At 47.1% G+C, this 26,615-nt stretch overlaps 2 protein-coding genes across 2 annotated transcripts in view; one reads left to right on the forward strand and one right to left on the reverse strand.

Moving 5' to 3' along the window:
- Positions 1 to 26,615, forward strand: part of LOC131588627 (zinc finger protein 239-like) — a 369,862-nt gene that overhangs the window by 256,552 nt on the left and 86,695 nt on the right. The gene's annotated exons all lie outside the window — the stretch shown is intronic.
- The window catches only part of LOC131588585 (zinc finger protein 239-like), a 143,900-nt gene continuing 126,661 nt past the window's right edge, over positions 9,377 to 26,615 (reverse strand). The window contains exon 3 of the mRNA XM_058857538.1: positions 9,377 to 11,445. Coding sequence (XP_058713521.1) covers positions 10,600 to 11,418 — 819 coding nt within the window. The 5' untranslated portion in view covers positions 11,419 to 11,445 and the 3' untranslated portion in view covers positions 9,377 to 10,599. The remainder of the gene's footprint in view (positions 11,446 to 26,615) is intronic.

The raw sequence follows: 26,615 nt of genomic DNA on the forward strand, positions 1-26,615 counted from the left end.
ATCTGTAATGAGTCTCCCTGCTCAGTGTGCAAAATATGGTAAGTCCAAGATCCCTGTTGCTGCCAGACAATTGCTGCTCGTCTGGTTGTTTTACCAGCATCTGTAAAAACTGTATGTCCCTCTTTTAAAGGAATTAATGAATGTTTAGGCAATTGAATCCAATTATGATCTTTCAATATTTGAATAACTTTACTTTTTGGAATTTCATTAGTTACTTGCCCATTGTATGCCAATAATGCAAGCTGAAGAGGATAAGAGTGACGCATTGTCCGTTCAAGATCAGCAGCAGTCATTGGGATATGAATACTCACTGGTCCATTTCCTGAAAAAGCAATTGTATGATCACAACCTTTTTTAATTGTCTCTCCCACTTGTTCCATCCGGGTCTGTAAGCTATGCTTAGGTTGCATTGATACAAAGACCCACTCAATTATGTAAACCAGATACTCTCCCCTGTTTTTCTTTTGCCATTGAGCAATGATGGCACACACTGAAGAAGGCTGTGAAATAACAAGCAAACGAAGAGGTAAATTTATTACACGCTGTGATGGCCATCTGGTAACAAGTAAAGAAGCAAGATGTTCAATACATTGTTGCTGTGTTTCTGTGAGAACAATTGGAGCAGCAGGGTTAGTTCCTTTTAATAAAGGTCACAAGGGGGCAAGATCTTCATTAGTAATTCCAACAACAGTGTGGACCCATTGTAAATCACCCATTAAAGTTTGTACATCTGTAAGATTTTGTATTTTGTAATTCAGTGTTGCTTTCAGTAGATGTATTATGCTGTCACTAATTTGCCAGCCTAAGTATTTCCATGGGGCAGTTTTTTAGGTTTTCTCAGGAACAATTTGTAATCCAGCATTAGACAATACTTGTGTGAGCACCTTTAATTGTTCATCTGTAAAAGGGTGTTCCTGTGCAATGAGAATATCATCCATATAATGATAGATGATAGCTTGTGGCCATTGTTCATGTATTGGCTGCAAAGCTGTGGACACAAACAGCTGACACATGGTGGGACTACTGTGCATTCCTTGAGGCAGTACAATCCATTCATATCTCTCACTAGGTTTCTCTTTATTAATTGCAGGTAATGTGAATGCAAACCGTTTTGTATCATCTGGATGTAGTGGAATAGTGAAAAAACAGTCTTTTAAACCAACAATTAACAGTGGCCACTTTTGTGGTAACATTGCAGGTGAAGGTAATCCTGGTTGTAAAGCTCCCATGGGCTGCATTTGTTCATTAACTTTTCGTGAATCATGCAAAAGTCTCCATTTTCCTGATTTCTTGGGTATAACAAAAATAGGTGTACTCCATGGACTGATGGTTTAATATGTTTTGCATTAACCAATTCATGAGCTTTTTGCAGCCATTCCTCACTTAGCGGCCACTGCTCCACCCACACAGGATCATTACTTTTCCAGGTCAGTTGTCATGGGGCTGGCTGCACTGCAGGGACCGCGGTGAGAAAACCGAATCTGGGGTAGTTAGTACCACTCCCCATTGAGTTAAACATTCTCGACCAATGAGGGCAAATGTTCCTTCTGGCAAAGGTATTACTGTTGCAACTGCACAGGCCTTTCTTCAAGCACAAATGTTAGAGGATTAGGTGTGACTGAAGCAGCTGCAGACACTCCTCCAACTCCATCCACAGCAGTTGTGGTTGTTTGCAATGGCCAACAGGGTGGCCAAATTTTACTAGAAATGATGGTAATATCTGCACCTGTATCTAACAGTGCTTGTATATTTATCTGTTCTTTTCCATTTATGATGGTTGTGTTTTGAACAGGACGATCATGCATTCGTAGTGTTAGGTATGTAACTGGTCCTGTTGAACCAAAGCTAGCATCTCTTCTCATGGGCTGCATAGGTTTGGATCCTTTCATCATTGCAGATACAAGATTTTGAAAGGGAATTATTTGTGCAATTTTACTGCCTTGAGGTATAAACAAAGGCGGATGCAGTGTATATGCAACAATTTGAATAACTCCCGTGTAATCTGCATCAATGAGTCCTGGTATCACCAAGATACCTTTTAAGCCTGCCGATGAACGTCCTAGCAATAATGCTCCTACATCGTGTTTAGAGGAATGAATTGGACCTTTGAAAGTTGTAGGTATCTTTTGCGGCTGATTGTCTATAAGGGTAACTCCTACTGCTGTTTCCAAGTCGATTCCCAGGCTTCCTGTGGTTGCAGGGCATAACTCTGGGTCTCAGGGGCAGTTGCTGTTATCCGCACGCGACTGCCTTTCGCAGTCATGGTAGGCATCAATCTAATACTCATGGTAGCATGAGTATTAGATTGGCAATTATTACACCTTACATTGCCTACACATTGCTTTTGTAAATGCCCAGTTTTTCCACACCGAAAGCAAACATTTGTCGGTCAGGAGCGTCCTCCTTTTACAAGAGGTTTTAAAGCCGCAGCAAAAGCTTGGGTTTGGGTGGTTATTACATTTAACATTGTTTCATTTTGTGTTTTCACAGCACTAGCTACAGCCTCTGACATAAAAGCAGCTTGCTGTTGATACACTGCATTGGCCATGTGTTCTAACATTGTTCCCAAGTCAGCTGTGCCTGGGAGAGTAGCTAGTATCATTTTAGCTTTTGGATTTGCATTCTCAAGTGCAAAAGTCCTTGTTAATTGTTCTCGTACTTCAGGAGTTAGGTCTGTTGCCTGATCGAGTGAAATGACAAGTCTGTTAATAAAAGAGTCAAAAGACTCATTCATTCCCTGTTTGATAGTGGTGTAGCTTGGTGCTCTTTTATCAGCTGGAATCCTCCACAGGGCTTGCTTTGCTTCCTCAGCAGATGCATTATGCAAATCTGCTGGAAATTGTAATTGCTGTGCCGCTGATGCATAGATACCTTTGCCCATTAACATATCGATAGTGGCACCATGAAGAGGATCAATTGGCTGTTGTGGTGTATTTATAATTCTCTTACAGCCAGATTCCCATTCTTGCTCCCACAATACATACTGTGAGGGAGTGAGTAATAGTTTTGCTATGGCCATACAATCGTCAGGTGACAAAACATTAGATGCAAAAATATAATTAATCATTTGCTTAGAGGGCTCTGAATGTAGTCCATACTGAGTAACTGTATTTCGTAATTGCTGCATTAATTTCCATTCAAAAGGTGTATATTGTGCTCCAGGCTGGCCATTAGCAAGAGTTCCTTGCTGTACTGGATAGGCATGTGAAGAACAGGCAGCTGCAGCTTCCCATTGTCCTTCTAAAATAGCATCCCTGATTACTGCAGACCAGCGACTGTGAGATTCAACTGGTCGTATCTGCATTCCCCCTGAAGTGGTAATTATCATGTCACCTACTGGCTGCCTTCCATGAGGATTTAGATTGCTCATTTTCTTGATTACTTTTTCTTGATGGCCTCTTATGTTTTGGAACTGTAATATCAGAGGGTGTTCCGTCAGCTTTGTCAGCTGAGCTTTCATCCCCAGAGTTTTTTGCACTAGTTGTACGGAATTGGGAAATTGTACAGTCTTTGCCTCCTGTTTCTGTGTTGTGTTGTTTGTTCACAGGAGATAAGGGGGATGCATTCGGAGTTACTGAGGTCAGTCCTGTCTCTTGATTGGCAATTTCTTTTGCACTTCTTTTGACAGGCACTTTAATACCTTTTGCAGGACTAGGGTCAGTGAATAAATGAGAACTTGATTTTGCTGACACTTCTATATCTTCCCCTCCTAACATTTTCTGTGCAGCTAGTGCCATATGTTTTTCAGCTTGGTATTGATTTAGCGCATGAATAATTTCTCTCCAAGTGGTAGCAAGGTCTCTAGCAGATTTACTGCCATCAATAGTGGCATCCCATAAGGCATCTCCAATTTTTTGCCACTCTGTTTGGTTAAAGATTTCCATGGAATCTTGCATAAATCCCTTCTCTTTTGCCCATTTACATAGCTCTTGGAGTTTTTTTGTGCTTACACTGGGCTCTCACTTAGCGAGAAATTCTGCCAGCAGGGATAATGCCGCTTCTCTCTCCATTTCCCGAGATAGCGCTGCTACCGGCACTTCGGAGGACGGCCGTCAGATCCTCTCAACCTCTCCAGGCGCTTTGTGCCGAATCGCCTTCTCTCCTTATTCCAGAATCCACTGGATTCTTTTACTGCATTTCTGCAATACTGAGCCTCTTGACAAGGTCCTCAGGCAGCGTGCTGGCTTTATTTGTAATCCCTGGGTCCCTGTTTTGGGTGACAAAATGTAGGAGACGGGTTCGGGAATCAAGAGACGACCCAGTGTGAGTTAGCAGCTTGTTCCAAATTTATTACAATCTTAGCTACATTTTTATAGTATTTTGAAAAGCTAACATGCCATCTGTATTCTACTATGATTGAATAATTGCTGTTTTTCACACATTAATTTCTACATTTCTATTGGACCAGCTCATAACACCCGAGCTCTATAAGATACCTTTTAGTAAAGCTTATTAAGATACATTTAGCAGATTTCTCATCCTAAATTCTTATTCTTCATTGTCTTATTAACACTTAGTCTTCTTCATTTCTTTGATACAATATTTTTCCAAGGACTTACGCTAGCTCAAAGTCAGGGTTGTGCAGGCCTTCCAAGGAGCTATGGCCTCGAGAAGCGAGCCATTCTTCAACAGCACATATATATAGAAATAGATATACCTGAATATATTTACTAAATTGTATCTTTCTTACTAAATTGTATTCTTTTACTAAATTGTATTCTTTTTTTATTTTGTTTCTAATTTATTAAAGTATTTTATCAATTAATTAGATTGATTGTTTGGAAATTTGAAAGTCATTTATAACACTACTTATTTCAAACATTATGTAGACTATGTAGGAATGAAAAAAACCACCAAACTGCAGCAGGATATCCACTGTGCTTTAGGTTCTTCTTATTGAGATTCTGCAGGGTGAGAATATTTGGCTCATTCTGAGAACTGACAACATTTTTTACCATTCAAAATTAGATCTGCTTGTGTGAGTACCACATTTCAAAAACCCAAGCCTGGGAACCTCTTTCTGTTTTTCTTCTGTCCCTGAGCAGGTAACGGGGATCCGGCCCCTGTTGGGCCCTGGCGGGGCCGGGCCGGGCTCTGCTGCAGCGCTGGCCCCTCCCGGGAATCCCTCTGGGTCCCGTTCCCGGGGGGCCGAGCCCTTCCCGGGGAACCCGCCCAGCCCCTTCCAGCGGCGCTGCCGGGCCGGGCCAGCCCCCGGCTCGGCTGAAATTCTGCTGCCACTGAGTTTCTGCAGAAGCTGCCGGGCAGGGGGAGCGGAAGCGGCCTCTGAGTGCTGGCCTGGCTGCTGAGATCCCAGTGCAGCCACGGGAAAATCATCCAGCAGGAACAGCTCCGGCAGCTGCCCCAGCACAGAGCGAGTAACCAGCCACAGGCCTGGGCAAGATATTAACCCTTTCAATGCACAGATGAGACCTACAAACCTTGTTCATCTCTACAGGGACAGAAAAGGACAGAGTAACAACACGCAAAAAAACAACATAAAAACATCAAAGTCAGTAAAAAAAAAGTCAAACCTCTGATAGAAAAAAAATGAAAAAATGTAAATTAAAACGAAAATATTCTTTTAGTAAAGCCAGAGAAATAAACAATGATGTATGAAAATATCTCCTTTGATTAATGAAAAAAGTATAAAAAAATATTCAAACTGTAAATCTAAACAAAAACATCCATTAATGAAACCAACCAAATGTTAAAATAACTGCAATCCCATAAAAAGTTTGAACAGAAAAATAAATAAAAACAATAAAAAACCTTTTCCCCCAGGGAGAGAAGAAGAAAACTTCTGTTCCCAGAGATGATCACAAAAATAGATGAAGAAAACATTTGCCTTCAAACAACTCATCCTTAAAATAATACCCCATGAATTCATAACCCATAGAAACACCTCTCAGAGGGCTGTAAAAATGAGAAAAACGTCACAATAGCAAAATTTCTTCCCTGGCGGCTGCTATTTGTAAAAATAAAAAACCACAAAAAACCTGTTCCTTGTAAAAAAGTCTCCATGACATAACAAAATCTAATAAAAACTATTGCATAATTAATACTGTTTTAAAATCACAAGTTTTATCTCGACAATGTCAGATAAAACAAAAAAAAGTTATTCAGGAAAGGAAAGGTGTTCTGAAAGTTTAATTCTGGTTTCTTATTCTTGTACTCCGGTTGATAAAGTTTCTTTATTGCTTCTAAGTTTTAAGCCTGTTTTGTTCTTCTCCTAATCCATATCTCGCAGTGAGAAATAAGTAAGTGCCCTGGAGATTTCAGCCAGCGCTAAACCCACCACATTATTTAGTGCATTAGCCAAAAAACTCAAATTAGCGAATCTCAGCCACTGCACCAGGCTGAAGCTGAGGATCCCCAGCCAAGCTCAGAGGGAGGAGAACACAGCATTTGTGGGATCCTTTCCAGTCTGACTTGCTTTAGCTGCACCCTGGGGGAGGAGAGAGCAGGAGAAGGGTTGGCTGAGTCCTCTCCCCTCTGCCTTGCCCTTCTCTGCTGGATCCTCAGTTCATCCCACACCCACCCCAAGACTCCATCCCCATCCTACTGGTGCTGACGGGATTGAAGGAGATAAAGAGGAGATTAAAAAGATAGAGAGGAGAGAAAAAGAGAAGTTTAAATGCAGCTTAAATATGAAAGAAATGCATATGTTAGTGACTGCTGAGAGTTCAAAGGGAGCTGAAGGGTTTGTGAAGGGACAGGAGCCCGTGAAGGGCTCAGGAGCTGCTGCTGCCGGGAGGGAGGAAATGCACCAATGGCTCCCAGCAGAGTCTGTGCTTTGAGGCTCTTTCCCAAACAGCTGCAGGAGGGAAAGCAGCTGAGTTTGGAGGAAGAGTTTTCTGCTGAGGTTTCCTGTTTGGAGCTGTCACAAGCTTGAGCTGCTCAAGGGAAAGGCGGCTCTGCTTCCAGCAGGGCCCAACTGCACGGGAGCACAACTTGGTTCCCTGGCCCTGAGCCAACGGGCAGCAGCAGCTTCTGTTCCCTCCTGGCTCTTGTGTCATTTCCAGCAGCACAAGACACACCAAGAAAAGCTCCTCCAGAACAGGCCATGATCAACACAACCTGATTTCATTGCATGAAGGAGCTCTGACAGTCCCACGGGCTCAGGTTTGTTTGTCAGTGAACAGAGCAGGGAAAAGCACAGACACATTCCCTGCACAGGGAATTCACAGAAGGAAAGTGCAGAGCTGGAGGATGTGCTTGGATACAACGTTCCCACGGCAGTTTTGGGGATAAAATCGTCAGCAGAGAGAAAAGAAAAAGTCCTACCAAGGGTGGGCTGGGGAGGGCTGGTGCTTCCCGGGAGGCTCCCGAAGCTCAAGAGGACAAAGCCCAGACCTTGTCCAAGCTCCGAGCTGGGTCTGAGCCAGAAACCAGGGGGTGGCAGAGCCATTGCTGCTGAAGGGCTTCAGATTGCCAAAGCTAAAGTGTCCAGTATCAAGGAACAACTTGAGGTTACAGAAGTCCCAGTGCCCACGTTCCATCCCCTCATTTCAAGCTGAAAGCAGAGCTCCACTTCTGACTCTGCTTTTTAATAATGAATGTAAAAATTCAACAAAATTCCATTAGAAAGACCCCACAAAGGTTCACACTGTGGGAGCTCACTCGAGGCAGCCCCAACTCCTACCCTGGTTCAGTCCCTGTCAAGCCCACTGTGCTTTCCAGCTGCTTTGCTCCAGCTCCCCCCAAATCACCATGAATTCCACTGAACTGAACCAAATCCAAGTCCTCGTGGGTCGGGACAAGGACAGGGAGAGGTCAGTCAGGGATCACCATCAGGGGCACAACAGCCCGACATGGGGAAATGAACTGAACTTAGGACTGTGCAAATCAGAACAGGAGAATGAGGATTAAAATTAATCTTGAGAAATACCTCCTCCCGCTCCTGAACTTTTCTGTCCGGGCCGCTGCTCGTGGGGCACAGAGAGGGGCCCGGCCGTGTCCTTCCAACCCTCCCTGGGAATCACCCCAGAGCCCTCAGCCTTCCTTCTGCCTATCCCCGGGGCCTCCCAATGGCTCCCGTGGCTCTCCCAGACCATCCCAGCCTCTCCCAGTCCATCCCAGTCACCCCAAATGACACCCGGGTCCATTTCGCGTCTCGGTGGATCTGCCGCCCCTCAGCCAATCAGAGCGCGTTTCTCTGATGACTCATCAGTTGCCGGGCAGATCCACAGAGCCGAGAGCCCCGCGCTGGACTCGGCCTCCCAGTGCCGCGCACTTCATTCCCAGTCCCTCCCAGTGCCACCACAGTCCCTCCCAGTGCCACCACAGTCCCGCCCTGAGGCCCCAGAGTCCCTCCCACTCCTTTTTGGCTATTCCGAGTCTCTTCCGAGTTCATTCCCAGACCTCCACACTCTCTTCCAGTGTCCCAGTATCCACTCTCATCTCTTTCAGTGCCACCCCAGTCCCTCCCAGTCCATTCCCCGTCTCTCTCAATGCTACACCATTCCTCTCCACTCTCTCCCAATGTCCCCACCGTGTCCATCTCGCTGGTGCCCTGGAGCTCCCAGCCCGGCCCCGGCCGCCTGCTCTGCTCCCTGATGGATTTCTCCCCTGCCCACATCCAGCTGAGCTGCTCCCAGGGCCAGCAGCAGCTCTCGGGCCACGTGCTGGCCACTGCCGTGCTCCCCAGCGGGGACTGGAGCCAGCAGCTCCTGGTGCTGCTGGAAACCGCCCCCGGCAATGCGGGCTCAGCTCCAGCTGCCAGGTGGAGCACGTCAGCCTGGAGCACCCCCTGAGCCGGCACTGGGGCACGGCCCGGCCCCCACAGCGCCGGGGGCAGCGGGGGAGGCACTGCGGGGGCTGGGAGGGAGATTGGGGTGTGCTGGGAGGAACTGGGAGGGAGTTTGAGATGGCCTGGTTTAAACTGGGGAAGGGATTGAGGTACTTAGGATGGCTGGGAAGGGAATTAAAGGATGTTGGGGAGGGTGGGATGGGGTTCTGGGGGTCCTGGTGGACTCTGGGAGGGAGTTTGGGGGTGCTGGGTGTCACTGGGAGGGATTTGAGTGAGCCTGGAGGAGCTGGAAGGAGATTGGGCATTGGAAAGCAGGGATTGGGATGAGGTTGGTTGTGCTGGGAAAAGACTGGGAAGGGTCTTGAGGAGTCCTGGTGGGGCTGGGAAGGGACTGGGAGAGGGTTTGGGGGTCCTGGGGCAGTGGGGAGAAATTGGGAGGGGGCTGTGGGATCCTGAGAGGAACAGGAGGGGCTTTGGTGGGTCCTGGGGAGGCTGGGAAGAGACTGGGAGTGATTTAACAAAAAAATTGTGATATTGATTCAGTATCAATATCAATCTGTAATTGGACAAAAAACCTCTCCAACAGTTTAAAGTTACAAAGTGGATGTTTAATCACAGCACTGGGCGAGTGCAGGAGTCACCCCTTAATACACACTGCAAGTTGACAAAAGATTCCAGTGTCTATTTATTTACAAAAGTCTTAAATATCCAAAATACTAATACATATTAATACTAATACATATTCATAATGCTAACACCTCCCATGCTCCACTTTGGATTAAAATTCATGGTAATGAGTTTAAAAAGTCATTATGCCTGCGTGGTGGGCTCCCTAATTTGAGGAGAGGGTCGTTTTGGTGAGGAGGGGTCATCAAGAGATGAAGGAAAACTGCTCTTCCTCATTCTCACCTTTCTACCTTTACAATGGTTGACATTACAAATGACATTTGGTACAACTCCAGTTTCCTCCTTTGTGACTTTGAAATGGGTTTCCAGATGTGAGGTCTGTGATCTTCCTGAACCCGTTGATCAGTTTCTCTTTTCTCATTATAAGCACAGCTGAACAAACATACAATGAAAAGGAATTTTTTACCTAAGTCCGAGATTCATTATCTCAAATCCTGCTTCTCACTCAATCATTAACTCTAACTAGTTCCAGCAAGGCCTATCTCTAGCTAAGATCTCCAATTTTTCTAAAATACCTGATTTTTTAAAATCAGTGACTGCAAAGGAGGTTTCAGAGGGTCCTGGGAGGGCTGGGAGATATTGGAAGGGTCCTTGGAGGGGCTTGGGAGGTCTGTGAGAAGTTTTGGGGGTCCTGAACCCTGTAGACCCCCCAGGGATGCCGTAAAACGCTGCCCACAGCAAGATGCTGATGGGGATTGGAGTCTCCGTGTTGGGCTTCATCTTCCTAGAGATGGGGCTTGGCTTCTACCTGTGCAGGAAGGTGAGGGGGGGGTCCCGGGGGTGGTGTCCTCTCTTCCAGAGAGCGTGTGTACTCCCCTCAGGGCCCCCCAAGCCCGGTGTCATCCCCTTTTCTCTGCCCACACAGCTCCTGAAGCAGGGGCAAAAGGTTCTGGAGGATATAAAGTCAACAATTCCCATTGTCATTCTGTATCCTGTTGGATTTTCATTCCCCTGATTTCATCCAGGTGCCCACAGGGAGCCAGGAAGATGTGGAGCCTCCCAGCCAGGTGTCTTCCCAACACGGATCACCAGGACCACGGATCACCAGGGCTCTGCCCAACGGGGGTCACTGGAGATCATCCAACGCCGATCCTCCCATGGGGGATGGAGCTGGAGCAGCGCACGAAGCTCTTCCCGCACTCGGGGCACTCGCAGGGCTTCCCTTACTGGTGACTCCGTTGGTGTCGGGTCAAGGCTGAGCTCTGTGAGAAGCTCTTCCCACACTGGGGACACTCGTAGGGCCTCTCCCCAGTGTGGATGCGCCGGTGGACGGTGAGGTTACCATTGCGGTTGAAGCCCTTCCCACAGTCGGGGCAGCGGAAGGGCCTCTCCTCTGTGTGAATCCGCTCATGTAGGAGGACATGGAAGCTGCGCTGAAACCTCTTCCCACACTCAGGACACTCGTAGGGCCTCTCCCCAGTGTGGATGCGCTGGTGTGCACTCAGGGTGGAGCTCCGCCCAAAGCTCTTCCCACATTCCAAGCAGGTGTAGGGCCGTTCCCCTGTGTGGATCACCTGGTGTCTCATCAGGTCGGAGATCTCTCTGAAGCTCTTCCCACATTTCCCACACTCATAGGGTCGTTCCCCAGTGTGGATCCTCTGGTGTTTCCACAGGCTGGAGCAGTGGTTGAAGCTCTTCCCACATTCCCCACACTCGTAGGGCTTTTCCCCAGTATGAATCACCTGGTGATGGATCAGGTGGGAGCTCTTTCTGAAGCCCTTCCCACATTCCAAGCACTTGTGGGGCTTCTCCTCCAGCTCTGAGCTCTGGCTGGATCTCTGGCCGTGTTCCTGGCACTGGGGGGATCTTTCCTCCTTGCAGCTCACTGGGCTGGGTTTGCAGCCCTGCCTGGTGCGGCATCTCTGGGGCTTTTTCTCCTCCTCTTCCATCTGGACCGAGTTTGGGAATGAAAATTCCGGATTAGGAGGAAAAAAAGAGAGGAGGGTGCTTTGGGCTGGGGGTTCCTCCTTGCCCAAGGTCATCTCAGAAAGTCACTGGGCATCTTGTGTCTGTAACAAACCAAAACACCAAGATTCAGCCCAAACATCCTCCAAACATCAAAACAAAGATGAAAAACTACCCAAACACCAAATTCAGGCAAAACCCCCTGCAGAAGAGATAGATTTAGCCCCTGAAAAAGACAAAGCACCAACATTTAGCCCAATAAAGCTCAGAAACACCAAGATTCAGACTGAGAAAACTGCGGATCCCCCTCCCCAGTCACCTGCTGACTGTGGGCAGGGCAACACTCCTGGGACTGCACATACAGGGAGGGTGGAACCTTGTCCTGCTTCCTCTTCCTGCTCCTCCTCCTCCTCTTGTGGCCCTACTCTTCCTCACACTCCTCTTCCTCCTATTTCTCCTCCTGCACAATCCCACCTTCTCCTACCAAGTGCATCCTTTGAACATTTTGCTCTTCACGCCTGCTTCTCCTTCCCTTCTCCTCCTGCCCCCAGGCCCAGCACCCACTGCCGCCTCCCTCTTCCCCCCCACTCCCACAGCATCCCACCGCAGGGGCACGGATGGAGCTGGGCCAGCTCGGCCTGGGGCAGCGCTGGGCTCTCGGCCGCTTCCGCCCGCACTCGCTCCCCACTGCAGCCGCTCCCGCCACCACAGCGCGGGGGGGCCCGGCCTTGGCGCTCCCCCCTCCCACCTCCCCAAATTCCCCTCAAGGGGGGCGCCAAGGCCCGGGGGGGAGGGGCGCAGCTGGGCTCCAGCTGGGGAACGCTGGCAGCTGCGGCTCTGCCTGGACACTGATGAGTCATCAGCGCCGCGCGCTCTGATTGCCTCAGCCCTGCCTGAGCCCTGCGCCTGCACCAAGGGGGGACACCCTGCTCCAGGGGGGATGGCCCCAAAACGGGGGAACCCCAGCAAAGGAACAACGACAAAGGCTCTTTACAAACTGATCCCGTCAACCTCATTGCACATAGGGCCAGGGACGTGGACATAAGGAAGTGACAGGAGGAGCCATCAGCTGCACAAAATGTTATTAATTGATGACACAGACTGCTGCTCAGCCAAGCTCCTGCTAAATTCATCAACTTCCAGAAGAACAACAAAGACTTAACGCAGCCATCAATATCATTAGCTATACAAAAGTGGGGTGCATATCAAGGGGGTATGTAGGAGGTGCATTGGGAAGTCTGTACCTCTCCAGTACTTCAGCCAATGGGGAAAGGGAGAGGGAGATGTGACCAAGAAAATTAGGATGAAAAGGAGGCTGTGTCTGCCAAAAACAGGAGAGACACCATGGAAATTGTCCCATGGCCTCTCCCTTTTTTATAAATGAAATTACTTTTACAGGACTCCTCTTTCTTCCTTGTGGACAGAAACCTCTGGGGATGTCAATTTTTCCACACACATTGGGGCTCCTCCGCAATTCCTTCCACCGTCCGGGCCGGCGGGCACTGAGTGCAGCTGAAGGTGCCTCACCCAGTTTGGGGGATCGGCTCCCTCGGCTGGCGGCGGCACCGGGGATTGATTGGGTACCCGAGAGTGAGCAGGAGACAGACGAGGGACGGATCAGGGGGGCTCTCAAGAGTTGGCAGGGAGAGAGCACTGAAAATCTCAGCAGTGACTACAGTGGCATCTTCGGGGAGTAAACATGGCAGGGCACCCAGGGAGGGGAGAAAAGGGAAAGCCACAATGGGGTCCCAGCCAAAGGGATGAGGATTCCAAAATATCTCTCAAGGGTCCCTTGGGAGCATGTGGAGGTCGTTTGCACATTCTCCCAGAGGGAATTAAGGACATGGACACCCAGCAAGGCAATAAGGGAAGTCCAGAAGGGATTTAGACAACAGGGGATGGATGGTGTTGGTGTGCTGGGAAGGGACTGGCTGAAGGGGAGTGTGCAGGAATGTGCTTAAGGGAAGAAGCAGCAGGAGGAATCTATGGGGTAAGAAATAGGATGATGGAAAAGAGGAGGAAGAGAAAAAAATACTGAGGGTTGGGATGTTTTTCGGAAGGGTCTTATCCTCAGATTTTCCCAGCTGACTCAGATCCTTTGTATCCCAGTGTTCCAGGACAGGAAAAGAAGGAGGTCAGGATTTCAGGGGGTTTCTCTGAGCTGGGAGCGGCAGGAGCGGGCGCAGAGCTGCGGCACCGGGAGCACGGGCTGGGGGCCTGTGGGGAGCTGTGGGGCCGGGCCGGGGCTGTGGGGCAGCCGGGGCTCAGCGCCGGGCGCTGCCTGACCCCAGCACCCCCCGGGCAGGGCCGGCAGTGGCCCCCGGCCCCCAGGAGGCTGCGGGACGCCCCGGCCGCTGCCCGGCCCCGTGGAGCTGCCGGCCCTGCCCGCCGGGGGGGCCGCCTTTGGACACTGCGGCAGGACAGGGACCGGCTCTGGGATACGGGCTGGGGAGGGGAGCCTCAGCACAGCCAGCACCAGGAAGGAACAGCTCAGAAATGGGGATTACACCTGCAAGGATCCACATGATCTTCTAAGCATTTTGTGCTGGGTCCCTGGAGAAAGGAAGGATTTTGCAGAAAGCTCAGCAGCTGCCACACGATGAGCACCCACAGGCACTGAGGGGGGCTGCAGCAGGGCCACAAGAAGCCCCTGCAGCACTTGCTCACAAAGGCTCAGCAGCTGAATGCAGCAAGGGATGAGCAAAAGGCCAAGCTGAAGGCAAAGGCCATGGCACACTTCCTACAGCCCCTGAGGGATCAAGCCCAGGGCCCAAGGGGGCCCCAGCACCCAGGGGACACCCTCGGCCACAAGCACCTGGCACAGGCATTGCCCTCCTGGCCAGGGGACAGCCCACCCAAACAGCCCCTGGCAAGGAATCAGCCTTCCAGCTGCAGGGCACAAGGACACTGCAAGCACAGACAGGAGCACCCTCAGCACCAGCAAGTCCAGCCCTTGATGGACACGGATTCTTAGCGCTCTCACAGCTCCCATTCCACCAGGGACCCACCACACTGCAGCCCTTGGGAACATCCAGGGTGGCTCTGGATCCAGAGGAGACCTTTCCTGATGGACACAGGGGCCTCTCCATCCACTCGGAATCTTACACCTAAAGGTGTTAGGGAATATATTAATTATTAAGGCACTAAATGGGAAAGATGAATGAGCAAGTTTTATTCAGCCACTATTAGCAGATGTGGGGGATGGGTTTAAAATGCAGGAGCTTTTATTTGCTCACAATTGTGATTGTAATATACTGGGAAGGGATTTGATGGCTACACTGGGAATGCAAATTAATGTTGCAAAAGGTGATACAGAGGCTGGTTCTGTTGTACCTCTGGGTCAAATGTCTGGCACAGCCTAGGCTGAAGTGAACCCACAAGTGTGGGCAGCACCAGGGAAATTGGCAAAATTAGATATGGAGCCTCTCCAAACTTCCCTCAAGCAACTAGGACAAGAGGTGTTGAAAAGCAATCCCCTGTTCCAAGGGAGGGAAGGAAGGGCTCACAGCCTGTCTCTGAGTCCTGCTCAAGGCACGGCTTGGGGAGCCAGGGATGGCTCCCTAGAATGCTCCTATCCTGCCAAACAAGAAATCCAATGGAATCCACAGAATGCTGCAGGACCCAAGAAGAAGAAATGAGATGATGAAACCGAGGCACCCCACACTCTCAGATCCTTACACCAGCCTGAACCAGGGGCCCTCCTCACACTGCTGCCATTCAGAACTTGATGCAAAAGATGCTTTCTGGGGATCTGCCCACTTCCAGAGGATGCAAACAGAATTCTGCCTTGGGCTGGCAACAAGAGGTAGAAGGGAAAATGCTCAAGACATGGACGGTCCTTCTGCAGGGATGCACGGAAGCACTGGCCTGATTGGGGCAAGCCTTGCAGGAAATATCAAAGGAATTGACCTCACCCCCAGGGACTGGCTTAATGCAGGATGTGGATGACTTGATCCAGTCAGAAAAAGAAGAAGAGGTAGAGGAAGCCTCTGTGAAATGGCTTCATTTTCAGGCAAAAAAGCAGTTTTGAGTATCTGAAAAAAAAGAAAGGGCAAACAGTAGAGAAAATGGTTAAATATTTGGGACCTATTTTGACTGAAGGCCTGTGGTGTATTGACTCTCAGAGAGTCCAGGGAAACTAAGAAATAATGTTTCCCAGGACTAAAATGCAGCTGGTGCAATTCTTACAATTAACAGGGAATTGCACGAGCAGGGTTGAGGATTCTCGCTTCTAGCCAGAACATTCTGTGACTTTTTTAGCCCCAGATAGTCTCAGTGTTATGGGGTGGACATAAGAAAGAGAAAAAAACTTAACAAAATGAAAAAAATGAGTGATGCCCCAGCCATGGCTCTTCCAGACTCAGAAATCTGAATTGCAAGGGAATATTAAACAGGCCACCCCTGAGCCTGCACTGAAGGCAACGCAGCAGCAGCCAGGGCTCCCCAGCGGGGGAAGCCCCTGGGCCTGCCCACAGATCCTCTGCTCAAATCCTCGGCCTGGCCACCCTCCTTTGCCATCTCCAGCCACTGCGGGACAATCCTTGCTCTCACTCTTGCAGCTTCAGCCCTTTCTGTGCCTGCCCTCGCCACAGCTGCTGGGGAAGGCACCGGGACAATTCCACTCTGCCTCTCAATTACACTCACACTCTGCCCTGCCTGGCATTAGCTGCTGCCAAAATAGACCAACTTTAAAATAGCTTAAAATCTTATTTCTCTAAAGGGACATGGTTTGCATTTGCCTTGGGGAAAGGAAATTTAAAGGTGTCTTTTAAGGGATGTTCCACCACTCAGCAGAGATGAAATATACATCACAACAGATTGGGAATAGCCCAAAAGATTCCCAGATAACGACCATCAACAAAACATCAACACCCAGCAGCAAACATCAACCAACATCTACCCCAGACACTGCCCCAGGCACAGCTGGAGACACCTGGTCTGGAAAAGGCTGAGCAGGAAATCCAGGAGTGCCCACCTAATTCACATCACAGGCACAGAAATCCCGGTGCAACAGGAAACCAAATCCTAACACCTCCACACCTTCAAACCAATGAACATTAAACCAAGGGATTTCTATGGGGTCAGACTGTATGAATTTATAAAAATCTAGTCAAACTCATGTGCAATGGAATGATTTTCTCTGCACACCCAGCCTAAGTGTGCATGAAATTATTCCTGTTGCACATCCTGGCCAGAATCAAGTAACGCCTTATTTCTCTAAAGACATTGTTGAAGAGTTTTTGCTTTTCACAGTTTCAGTGAAAAGATTACACCGGTAGAATAATTTTTTGTAATAATTATACTTCAGTATTGTCAGTTCTGTTTGGGCCAGTGGTGTGAGAATCAGTTTTTAGTCCTAGGAGAAGAAAAAGAAAACACTTGATTGCTTTCTCATTTTTGTTTTATATTTGTACGTGACTCTTAGTGATAACAAAATGATGGTATGAGTTTTTCAATGTTCACCTTTAAGCTCCACTTTGAAAACTAGAAGAGCTTTAAAGTTGGTGCTTTAACACATAAACAGTTAATGAAATATTGTTAAAAAAAAAAATTGCAGATTCTGTGGAGGACACGTGTGAGTCACGGGATGTCTGCCTAGGAAGAGAAGCTTTGTTTCAGGCAGCCAGGAGAGGAGCTTTAGAAATGCAAATTAACACTGATGCCCCAAAGCCTGCACAATGGACCAGGGGCTTCCTGCCTGCAGGAGGAATTGGGCTGATTCTCTCTGCCCCTCAGCCCAAGCTCTGCCTGCTTGCACAGATGGAATTTGCACAGCTAAAGGCAGAGCCCATTGTGAGGATATCTGACTCTGCAACACAAATTGGTTGCAAAGGAAAACAGAAAATGGAGAATGTTGTGAAAACTTCACTAAAACAAGTGAGGGGAATCATCCCTGTCCCCACTCCAACTTGTGCTGCCACTATCTATGTTATATAGGGTGTATCAGACCATTGGGGTTTTCTGCTACTACAATTTGAGAAAAATCAGTTTGGAATCCAAGTATGCGATGATTTAATTATAGAAAAGCTGACAATTGATGCAGCCCTGGCTGGAGGGAGCACCCAGAAATGGGGAAAAGATGAACAGCCACCAGAACAAATCCTGTAACACCATGGACCAGACCCTGGGAACCCTGATGAATTCATATCAGATACCAGAGAAACCATTTCTCATTTCAATGGCATAATTAGATTACAGGATGTCCTTGAAATAACACCCAACCAGACAGCTCCAGCCCCTGACCTTCCCCCCAACCAATCCACTCAGATGAGGAACACAACATTTCACTATGGGTTGGGGTCAGATTACCTTTTAGGAGAAAAGGAGAGGTTTGGGGAAAGTTAAATGATTCAAACTGCTGATGGCAAACAGATCAGCAAGGAAAAGGTGCAGAAACAGATAAAAAAGGAAATAGCAAAGCAGCTCATGTACTTGTCCAAACGTGGAAAGGATGGGAATGGGACACGGTTTTGTGCTTCCCTGGCAGACCATGGGTTAAACAAATGCTGTTTCTCCTCTCATGTGCTACAGCAACTCTCATCTTTTTACCATGCACCACACCTTGCTGAGTGCAGCTCATTCAGCAGCTGAGCAAGGGGATGCAGGTGGCAGCCAGGCCTCCTGAGCCACAAAGGGCTACAAAAGGACAGAGAATGAGGGCACTGAGAGCAATCCCAAAACCAAAGAACACCCAGGAAGAAAAAACAGAGGCAATGAGTGAATCTGCTTGGAGATAGGGCCAGGGACTTGTACATAAGGAAACAATGGGAGAAATCACCAATTATAAAAAATGTTACTAATTGTCAAGGACTGCTGCTCAGACCAAGTCCCAACACATTCCTGAACTTCCAGAAGAACAAACAATTAACAGGGCCACGAATTCTCCAGAAGCCCATCCGGCCGCGACCGTCCCCGCCGCTCACAACATCCCTCTGAGAGAGGTAAGGTGCTTTTCGCTCTGCTCTGGTGCCTGCCGAGAAGACGCAGCGAAAGCTTTGCACGGTTGGGCTGGAGGAATTCCTGGTATTGCCCAGGCGCCGTCTGTCAGACAAGTGTGAAAGCGTTGCAGGTTGGGCAGCAGTGGTGTGTGGTGCATTGTAACTGTAACATGGAGAAGCTTAAAGGGATTTGAGGTGGCAATGCCCCCATACCACGTACTTCTCCTTTGGGGTGCTTATTAGCACATTGGAAACAGGGAAACTTTGGGCAAGATTTATGTAAAGTTGATTGATTATTGTAATACATGGTGGCCAGGATATGACCTGGACTGTGGGGAAAAGTGGCCGAGAAATGGATCTTTGCAGTATAACACCATTTTACAGTTGATGTTGTTCTGTAAGCCAGAGGGAAAGTGGGATGAAGTTCCATACGTTGATTTGTTTTTCTATTTGCGAGACAAGCCAGAATGGCAGGCTGAGTGTGGATTGATGGCAGTTAAGGCACGTGTGAGTGATAAATGTGAGCTTTGTGTAAAAGGAAAAAGTTCTTTAGAGCACCTGGCATTAAAAGAAAGTTTGTGTTGGGGAAAAGAGATGGATGTTGATTTACAAGTGGTTTCAGCAGAACCAAAAGAACCCGATTTTGTTTTGTCTGCCTCCGCTTCACCCAATCCTATTTCACCTAACCCTATCTCGCCTAATCCCACTTCACCTTGCCCTCTTTATCCTCCTCTACCGCCTTCACCTGATCCTTCTTCTCCAGGAGATGATAAAAATCTACCTGTGATACAAGGAAATGTTAAAAATGCTGGGGAGGAAGATAGCAGTAGTGGGGTGATGATAATAAATCAGCGACACCGGTATCCCATCGGACTCGGTCACAGCTTGCTCCGGTTCTGGGTAGAATGGGAAAAGATTTGGGCAGACAAAGGCGGACTGTGATTGCCCCCTTGAGACAAGGAGTAGGAGTAGAAGGGCTGGTGTTTGTGGAAGTTCCTTTTTCACCCGCAGACCTGATAATTTGGAAACAATCAGCTGGAACTTAGAGAGAAAATCCTGATAAAGTAGCAGGGATGGTAAAAATGATTATGAAAACTCAGAATCCAGACTGGGATGATATAAAAGTAATAGTGGAGAATTTAATGGACTCTGCTGAGAAAGAGATGGTGCTTAGAGCAGCCAAGGAGAAGGTGAGAGAAGATCTCAGAACTGGGGTGGTGACGGCGACTTTAGATGAGAACTTTCCAACCGAGGATCCAGGGTGGGATCCCAATGCCTTTGGGGACATGCGGAGGCTGAAGAGATATCAAGAGTGGCTCCAGACAGGGGTTTGGAATGCTGTACCTAAGGTTATGAATTGGTCTAAATTGTATGAGGTAAGACAGGAAAAGAAAGAATCCCCTGCTGCATTTTTGGAAAGGCTTAAGGAGGCAGCAAGAAAGTATACAGATCTTCAACCAGAAACAGAACAAGCGAATGTTGAGCTGGTGTTCATTTTTCTTTGGCAGTCGCAGGATGATATTAGGAGAAAATTGCAGAAGTTAGAAGGAGAAGACTTAAGGAATTTGAATCAATTACTTGAAGTGGCTTGGAAAGTATACAATAACAGGGAAAAGGAAGCTAGTAAAAAGCAGCAGCAAAATCCTTTGGCAGTGATCCAAGGAAGAGAGAATCCAGGTTTCAGAGGTCACGGCAGAGGTGGTCGTGGACTGGGGAGGGGCGGACTTGGCAGAGGACGAGGGGGATGGGTTTTGCCAAGATTGGGGTTAAATCAATGTGATTATTGTAGACAAGAGGGGCACTGGAAAAATGAATGCCCAAATCGGTTTAACCAGGGCAATCAGTTCAATCAGAATCAAGATGCTTCCAAATTAATGGTGCTGGGGGAGTACAGCAGCTGACTAGAATCAGAACAAAAACCAATACAAGAACCTTTAGTAACTATACAATTGGGAGATAAAGAAGTAAAATTTCTGGTGGATACAGGGGCTACATATTCTGTGCTAAATGATCTAAAAGGGCAAACTGGATACAAAACAGCAACAATAGTTGGAGCCACAGGGAAGGAGGAGAATTGACCATTCCTGCAACCCCTGGATTTGTGCTTTGGAAACAAAGTGTTAACACATGAATTTTTAGATATGCCTGAGTGTCCAATTCCACTTTGAGGATGAGATTAGCAAAACTTGATGCAGTGATAACTTTTGAAAATGGGGAGCTTTTAATTAAAATACCTGAATCAAAGACAGGACAAATCTTAATGATAAAAGAAAAACCAGTCCCTACTATGCCTCGGAAAGTAGAGGATGCAGTAATTCCCTCTGTATGGGAAACAGACATACCAGGAAAATATAAGTTGACACAACCAGTACATGTAGAATGAAAAGAAGGAGCAAAAGGTGTCCAGGTTAAACAGTATCCCATAAAGCCAGAAGCATGGCAAGGAATAGTAAAGATTATTGAAAAATTCTTGAAGAACCAAATTTTAGAAGAATGTGAATCAGAATTGAATACACCAATATTTCCAGGGAAGAAACCAAATGGTGAGTACAGACTAGTACAGGATTTGAGAGCAATAAATGGAATAACTAAAGATATTTACCCAGTGGTAGCTAATCCTTGCACATTGTTGACATCTGTGAAAGAGAAATAGAAATGGTTTACTGGAATTGATTTAAAAGATGCCTTTTTCTGCATACCCCTTGAAAAAGAAAGTAGGAAACTGTTTGCCTTTGAAAGGGAAAAATCCAGACAATGGAAGGAAAACCCAGCTCACCTGAACATGACTCCCACAAGGATACAAGAACAGTCCAACCCTATTTGGAAGCCAGCTGGCGAAGGAGCTGGAGATTTGGACTGAGAATGGGCAAGTACCAAGAGAACAATACCTGCTGTTACAGTAGGTTGATGATATACTGACAGCTACAGAAGAGAAAACAACCTGCAGAAAGGTAACAATTGAAATTTTAAATCAGCTGGGAATGGGAGGATATAAAGTGTCTAAAGAAAAGGCACAAATTGCCCAACAGTCTGTGATTTAGCTGGGATGTGAAATCTCACAAGGGCAATGTAAGCTGGGTACTAATCGTATTCAAGCTATTTGTGCCATTCCAGAACCCCAGAACCTGCATGAGCTGTGAGTTTTCCTTGGGATGACAGAGTGGTACCACCTGTGGATCATGGACTATGGACTAATTGCAAAACCCCTGTATGAAGCCCAGAAGACACAACCGCTTACCTGGGGCAAACCACAGAAGGAGGCCTTCCTCAGACTGAAGGAGGCATTGACAACAGCTCCGGTGTTAGGATTGCCTGATTTATCCAAAGATTTTCACCTGTTTATGCATGAAAGATCACACCCAGCACTGGGAGTGCTGACCCAACATTTGGGAAGCTGGAAAAGGCTGGTAGGCTGCTTTTCCAAACAACTTGACAACGTGAGTGCCAGATGGCCTTCATGCCTGCGGGCAGTTGCAGCCACCGTGATGCTGATCCAAGAAGCCAGGAAACTCACGATGGGTAGACACACAGATGTCTATGTGCCACACATGGTGACCACTGTTTTAGAACAAAAGGGGGCCATTGGCTATCTCCAAGCAGGATGATGAAATTCCAGGTAATCCGAACCAAGCAGGATGACGTCACACTAAAGACAGCCAACCTTTCAAATCCAGCTTTGTTCCTTACCAGCAAACACATCTGCCCAACGAGCAGAACTGGTTGCTTTAACCAGGGCATTAGAGATGAGTGAAGGGAAGAAAGTAAATATCTGGACTGATTCAAAACATGCTTTTGGAGTGGTGCAGGTACACAGAGCACTGTGGAAAGAAAGAGGACTGCTGTCTTCTCAAGACACACACATTAAACATCAAGATGCAGTCCTGCAATTAATAAAAGCAGTACAAAAGCCTGAGCAAGTAGCAATCATGCACTGCAAAGCTCACCAATCAGGAAGCTCCAAAATTCATGAGGGAAATCGGAAAGCAGACTGGACAGCCCGACAAGCTGCTCGAGAAGCGCAAACTTCAATGGCATTGATACCTTTAAAAACTAATGTATCTCAATTCAATTTACCTCCAGAACCAAAATGTTCAATAAAAGATGAGAAATTGGGACGCTCACTGAATGCACAGAAGAATTCAGAAGGGTGGTATGTGACTACACAGGGACAAGTAGTGGTACCCCCCTCGATAATGAGGGAAATTCTACAAATTAAACATAACAAATGTCATTGGAGTGCAGAGGCATTGGTGAAATTGTTAAAACAAAATTTAATTTCAGTATGGATGTTAAAAATCCAAAATCATTAATGTCAAAATGTGAAATTTGCTTAAAGAACAATCCAGTGGCTAGACGACAGGCACAATTAGGGAAAACCAGGAGATTATTGGCAAGTAGATTTTGTAGAATTACCAAGAACACGAGGATACAAATTGGTAGGGGCTTGACACATTTTCACAATGGCCAGAAGCTCTTCCCTGTCGCACAAATCAAGCAAAGGAGACAGTCAAGTGGTTGCTGCAAGAAACCATTCCAAGATTTGGGGTGCCTCTAGGAATATCATCAGATAGGGGCCCACATTTCACAGCCACAGTAGTGAGGGAGGTGAGTAGGTTACTGGGAATAGCTTGGCATCTCCATACACCATGGAGACCCCAATCCAGTGGACAGGTAGAGAGGATGAATCAGACATTGAAGAGGCAAATCAGCAAAATATGCCAAGAGGCTAAATTGCAGCAGCCACAAGCTTTACCAATAGCACTGCTGAGGATTCGGATAAAGCCTAGAAGCGGGATGTCAGTCAGTCCTTATGAGATATTGGATGGGAAACCATATGAATCCCCTGAACCTAATCCAAATGTACATGTTACAGGGAAGCAAGAGGTGTAGAATTATGTTCTGTCTCTTGGAAAAGCTCGAGCTTGACTTCAGAGCACCCTTGTGTGGAACAGGCCGCTGACTCTTGAGAATCCAGTTCATGACATCCCCCCGGGAGATGAAGTGTACGTTAAAAGCTGGAAGGAAGAACCATTAAAAGAAAGGTGGAATGGACCCTATCAGGTACTGTTAACTACCTTGACAGCAGTCAAAGGAGCTGGACTGGATCCCTGCATACATTACACCAGAGTGAAGAACGTTTCCCCTGCACTATGGACTCCACAAACTGTAGGGCCAACAAAGCTGCAGATAAAGCGGGTTTGATTGTTTCAAATGTCTAGGTTGCTGGTGACTGTAATGGTGATTATTTTATGGCCTTTAGGGCCATCAGTTGGAATCAATGTTACCTTGGGATGTGAAATGCAAAAGGATCAGCTGACAACTCTTCATTTTAGAATGAAGAGGGATGTGGGGGTGCAGCCAGAAACACAAGTGATAAAAGTCTCTAATACTATTCAGGCAGAAAATGGGATGATTGCATTAATGAAAGATTTTGCCAACATGCAAAACACCAGCAAAATAACTGCCTGTCTGCCAATACCAAAGGCAGCAGGAGACCAAATAAATTAAAGAATTATAACATCAAAATTTCCTGAAATACAAAAGAATAAAAATGAAAATGTGAGCTGTGTATTGCAAATAGATTACGAGTACCAAAATAAGACAGTGTTTGAAAATGCTGTGAAGCCAAAGTATTCATCTAGATGGGATTGTCATGAAAATGGAGGAAAGTATGAACCAAAACTAGGCTGGTATGGGGGATTAGGGAATTATGGATGGTGCTAGGAAAAGATAGCAAAGGTTATTAAAAAAGAGATTCCAGTATCAAAGTGGAAGTGTGAAGGACAGGAAGGAAAAGATCGGGCTGAAGCTTGGGACAGTGCATGGTCAATGAGTGTGCTTCAGAAATTCCAATCTATGGCAGATAGCCCTTGGTGCATTAAGGGGGAAGGCTCTGAAAATGAAACAGATCCAGGGGTATGGAACACTGCAACCAGTAGTAGAATGGAGGCAGACAAAGTGAATTGGTGGGTATGGAACAAAACTTAGGACTGTACTTCTGATGATGAAGAAATAAAACAAATGCCACCACTTGTGGTAGCTCTGCAAATTGGATGTGCCTGCAGAAGAATCAAACATAAACAAGGTGAAATAAATGACAAGATAGGACAAGTGATCCAAAAGGTAATATGTAGCACAAGTACAATTCAGAGTCCAGGCCAATTTGGATGGGCAGCAAGCGATGGCACCTGGACAACACATTTGCCTGGAGGTGAAAAAGTAAAAGAAATTACTTTAGGCCTCCCCACCTTATGCCCAATTTAGAAAAGGTCCCCATTCAAGGGAGAACATGAACTTCTGCAAATAAGGACGAGATGAGAAGTTCAGGAAAACAAAATTGAAGATAAAGAAAGATGGCAGGAACCCTCCAGCAGTGTAAAATTTGAGTGGGCTCCGGAATCCTTGTTTGCTCCAATAGCAAATTATAACAATAGAAAGATGTTGTACAAACTTACAGGTCAGGTAGAAAGATTGGCAAGAGTTACCAAAGAGGGATTTAGAGAGCTAAATGTACAATTACAAGCCACAACTAAAATGACCCTGCAAAACAGATTGGCTTTAGATATGTTATTGTTGAAAGAACACGGAGTATGCGGGTACCTAAAAGGACAAATTGATCACTGCTGCATCCACAGCCCAAATGGAACTGCAGATGTAGAACACAACATTAATCCATTAAAACAAACAGAACATGAAGCACAGAAAGAGAGAGAAGATTTGACCACAAGTTGGGTAGATAAAAATTTTGAAGGGTTAGGATGGAATGTGAGCTCCTGGATCAAATCTATTCTTGAGAGTCTGATAATCCTACTAATTGTGTTCTTAGCAATCTGGTTAATCTGTGCAGTTCTGAAAGGAGAGATAAAGAAAAGAGTATCCTGGAACCAGAAGATAATAAAGGCACTGACACGGGACAGAGATCCACATCCGCATTTGTCATCTCCAAGTCCTCCAGAGTGTAACAATGCTTACGACAACTGTGGATTTGAAGATGAACATCAAGTATAAACTCAGAAAAAGGACTGTATATAGTGAAAGCCTTGCAGTTATTATAGCAAAGTGAAATATATTGAATGTGGGAAAATACATTACTATAGGGTTAAATGTTTCTGAAAATGTTTCTTAAAATCATGTAGAGGTAGGCCACAAGAATGCTTGGTATTAGGAATGGACTAGCAAGCTGAAATGTTTACGGTAATGGGAACTGGTACTTGGGGTCTCCAAGATACCCACCCAGAGATAAGATTCAGACATGTTCGTGCAAGGATGAGTTAAGTCTCATGAAACAATATGGACAAAGTTAATGGAGCAATATTAATGAAGCAATATTGATAAGGTTGTTACAGTGATTACTGCTTCAGCTGAAATTGTAGAAATATGTGCACTTTGGACAAAGACAACAGAACTAGATTTGGGTTGCTGATACCTCTAGTTCACCCACGCTTCAATAAAACACCTGCATAAAGTCAATATACAATTATGTGTGTTCCTGAATGCTAACAAAGACAGATCAAAAACTTCCAAAACACCAAAAATCTGATATCCCCCCAAAATACAAAGATTCAGCCCCCACAAAAAAACAAAACACCAACATTCAGCCCAATAAAGCTCAGAAACTCCAAGATTCAGCCCCGTGAAAATCGTGCATCTCCCTGCCCGGGCACTCGCTGCATGGGGGGGTGAGGGGGGCAATGAGGCCGGGCCGGAGCAGGGGGTGCCTGAGAGAGGCTCCGAGCCCGGGGGAAGCCCCTGCAGAGCCATGGAAGTGGCTCCTGGCCGGACTCGGGGATCCCCCTGGCGATCCCCGCTGGAGCAGCCTGGTCCTGAGGGACTCTGGCCCCTGGCAGGGACCCCAGGCTGCAGCAGGACAAGGATTCCTGTCCCTCAGGGGGAGGCACTGACATGACCTGACTGTGACCCCCATCCCTGTGCCTCTGGGCGGGGAGGGGGACGGAGAGGGGCACAAAGTTAAGCCCGGGAAGGAGGGAGAGCTGGGGGCAAGATGGATTTCCGGAGGAATTACTTTACTTCTCATTTTCTTCCTCTGACATGTTGGATATTAAATACAATTTACTTCCCCAAATCAGGTGTGCAGTGCCCGTGACCAAGGACTGAACTGTCCCCCACCCTCATCCAGACCCCCGAGCCTTTCCTTGTGTGTTCTGCTCCCCGCCCGGGACAGGAAGGAGAGTCACACAGTTTTGGCCTCGCTCCGGCATAGCCCTGCTCCATCCCGGACTCACCCCCAGCTCGCAGCGCCCTCAGCTCCCGGGCACCCCGAGCTCCCGGCGCTTCAGCGCAGCGGCGCTTCCTTGGCCTCCTGCCCGGGCCGGGCC

The sequence above is a fragment of the Poecile atricapillus genome, chromosome 26, assembly GCF_030490865.1.
Source record: "Poecile atricapillus isolate bPoeAtr1 chromosome 26, bPoeAtr1.hap1, whole genome shotgun sequence".
Classification (NCBI taxonomy): Eukaryota; Metazoa; Chordata; class Aves; order Passeriformes; family Paridae; genus Poecile; species Poecile atricapillus.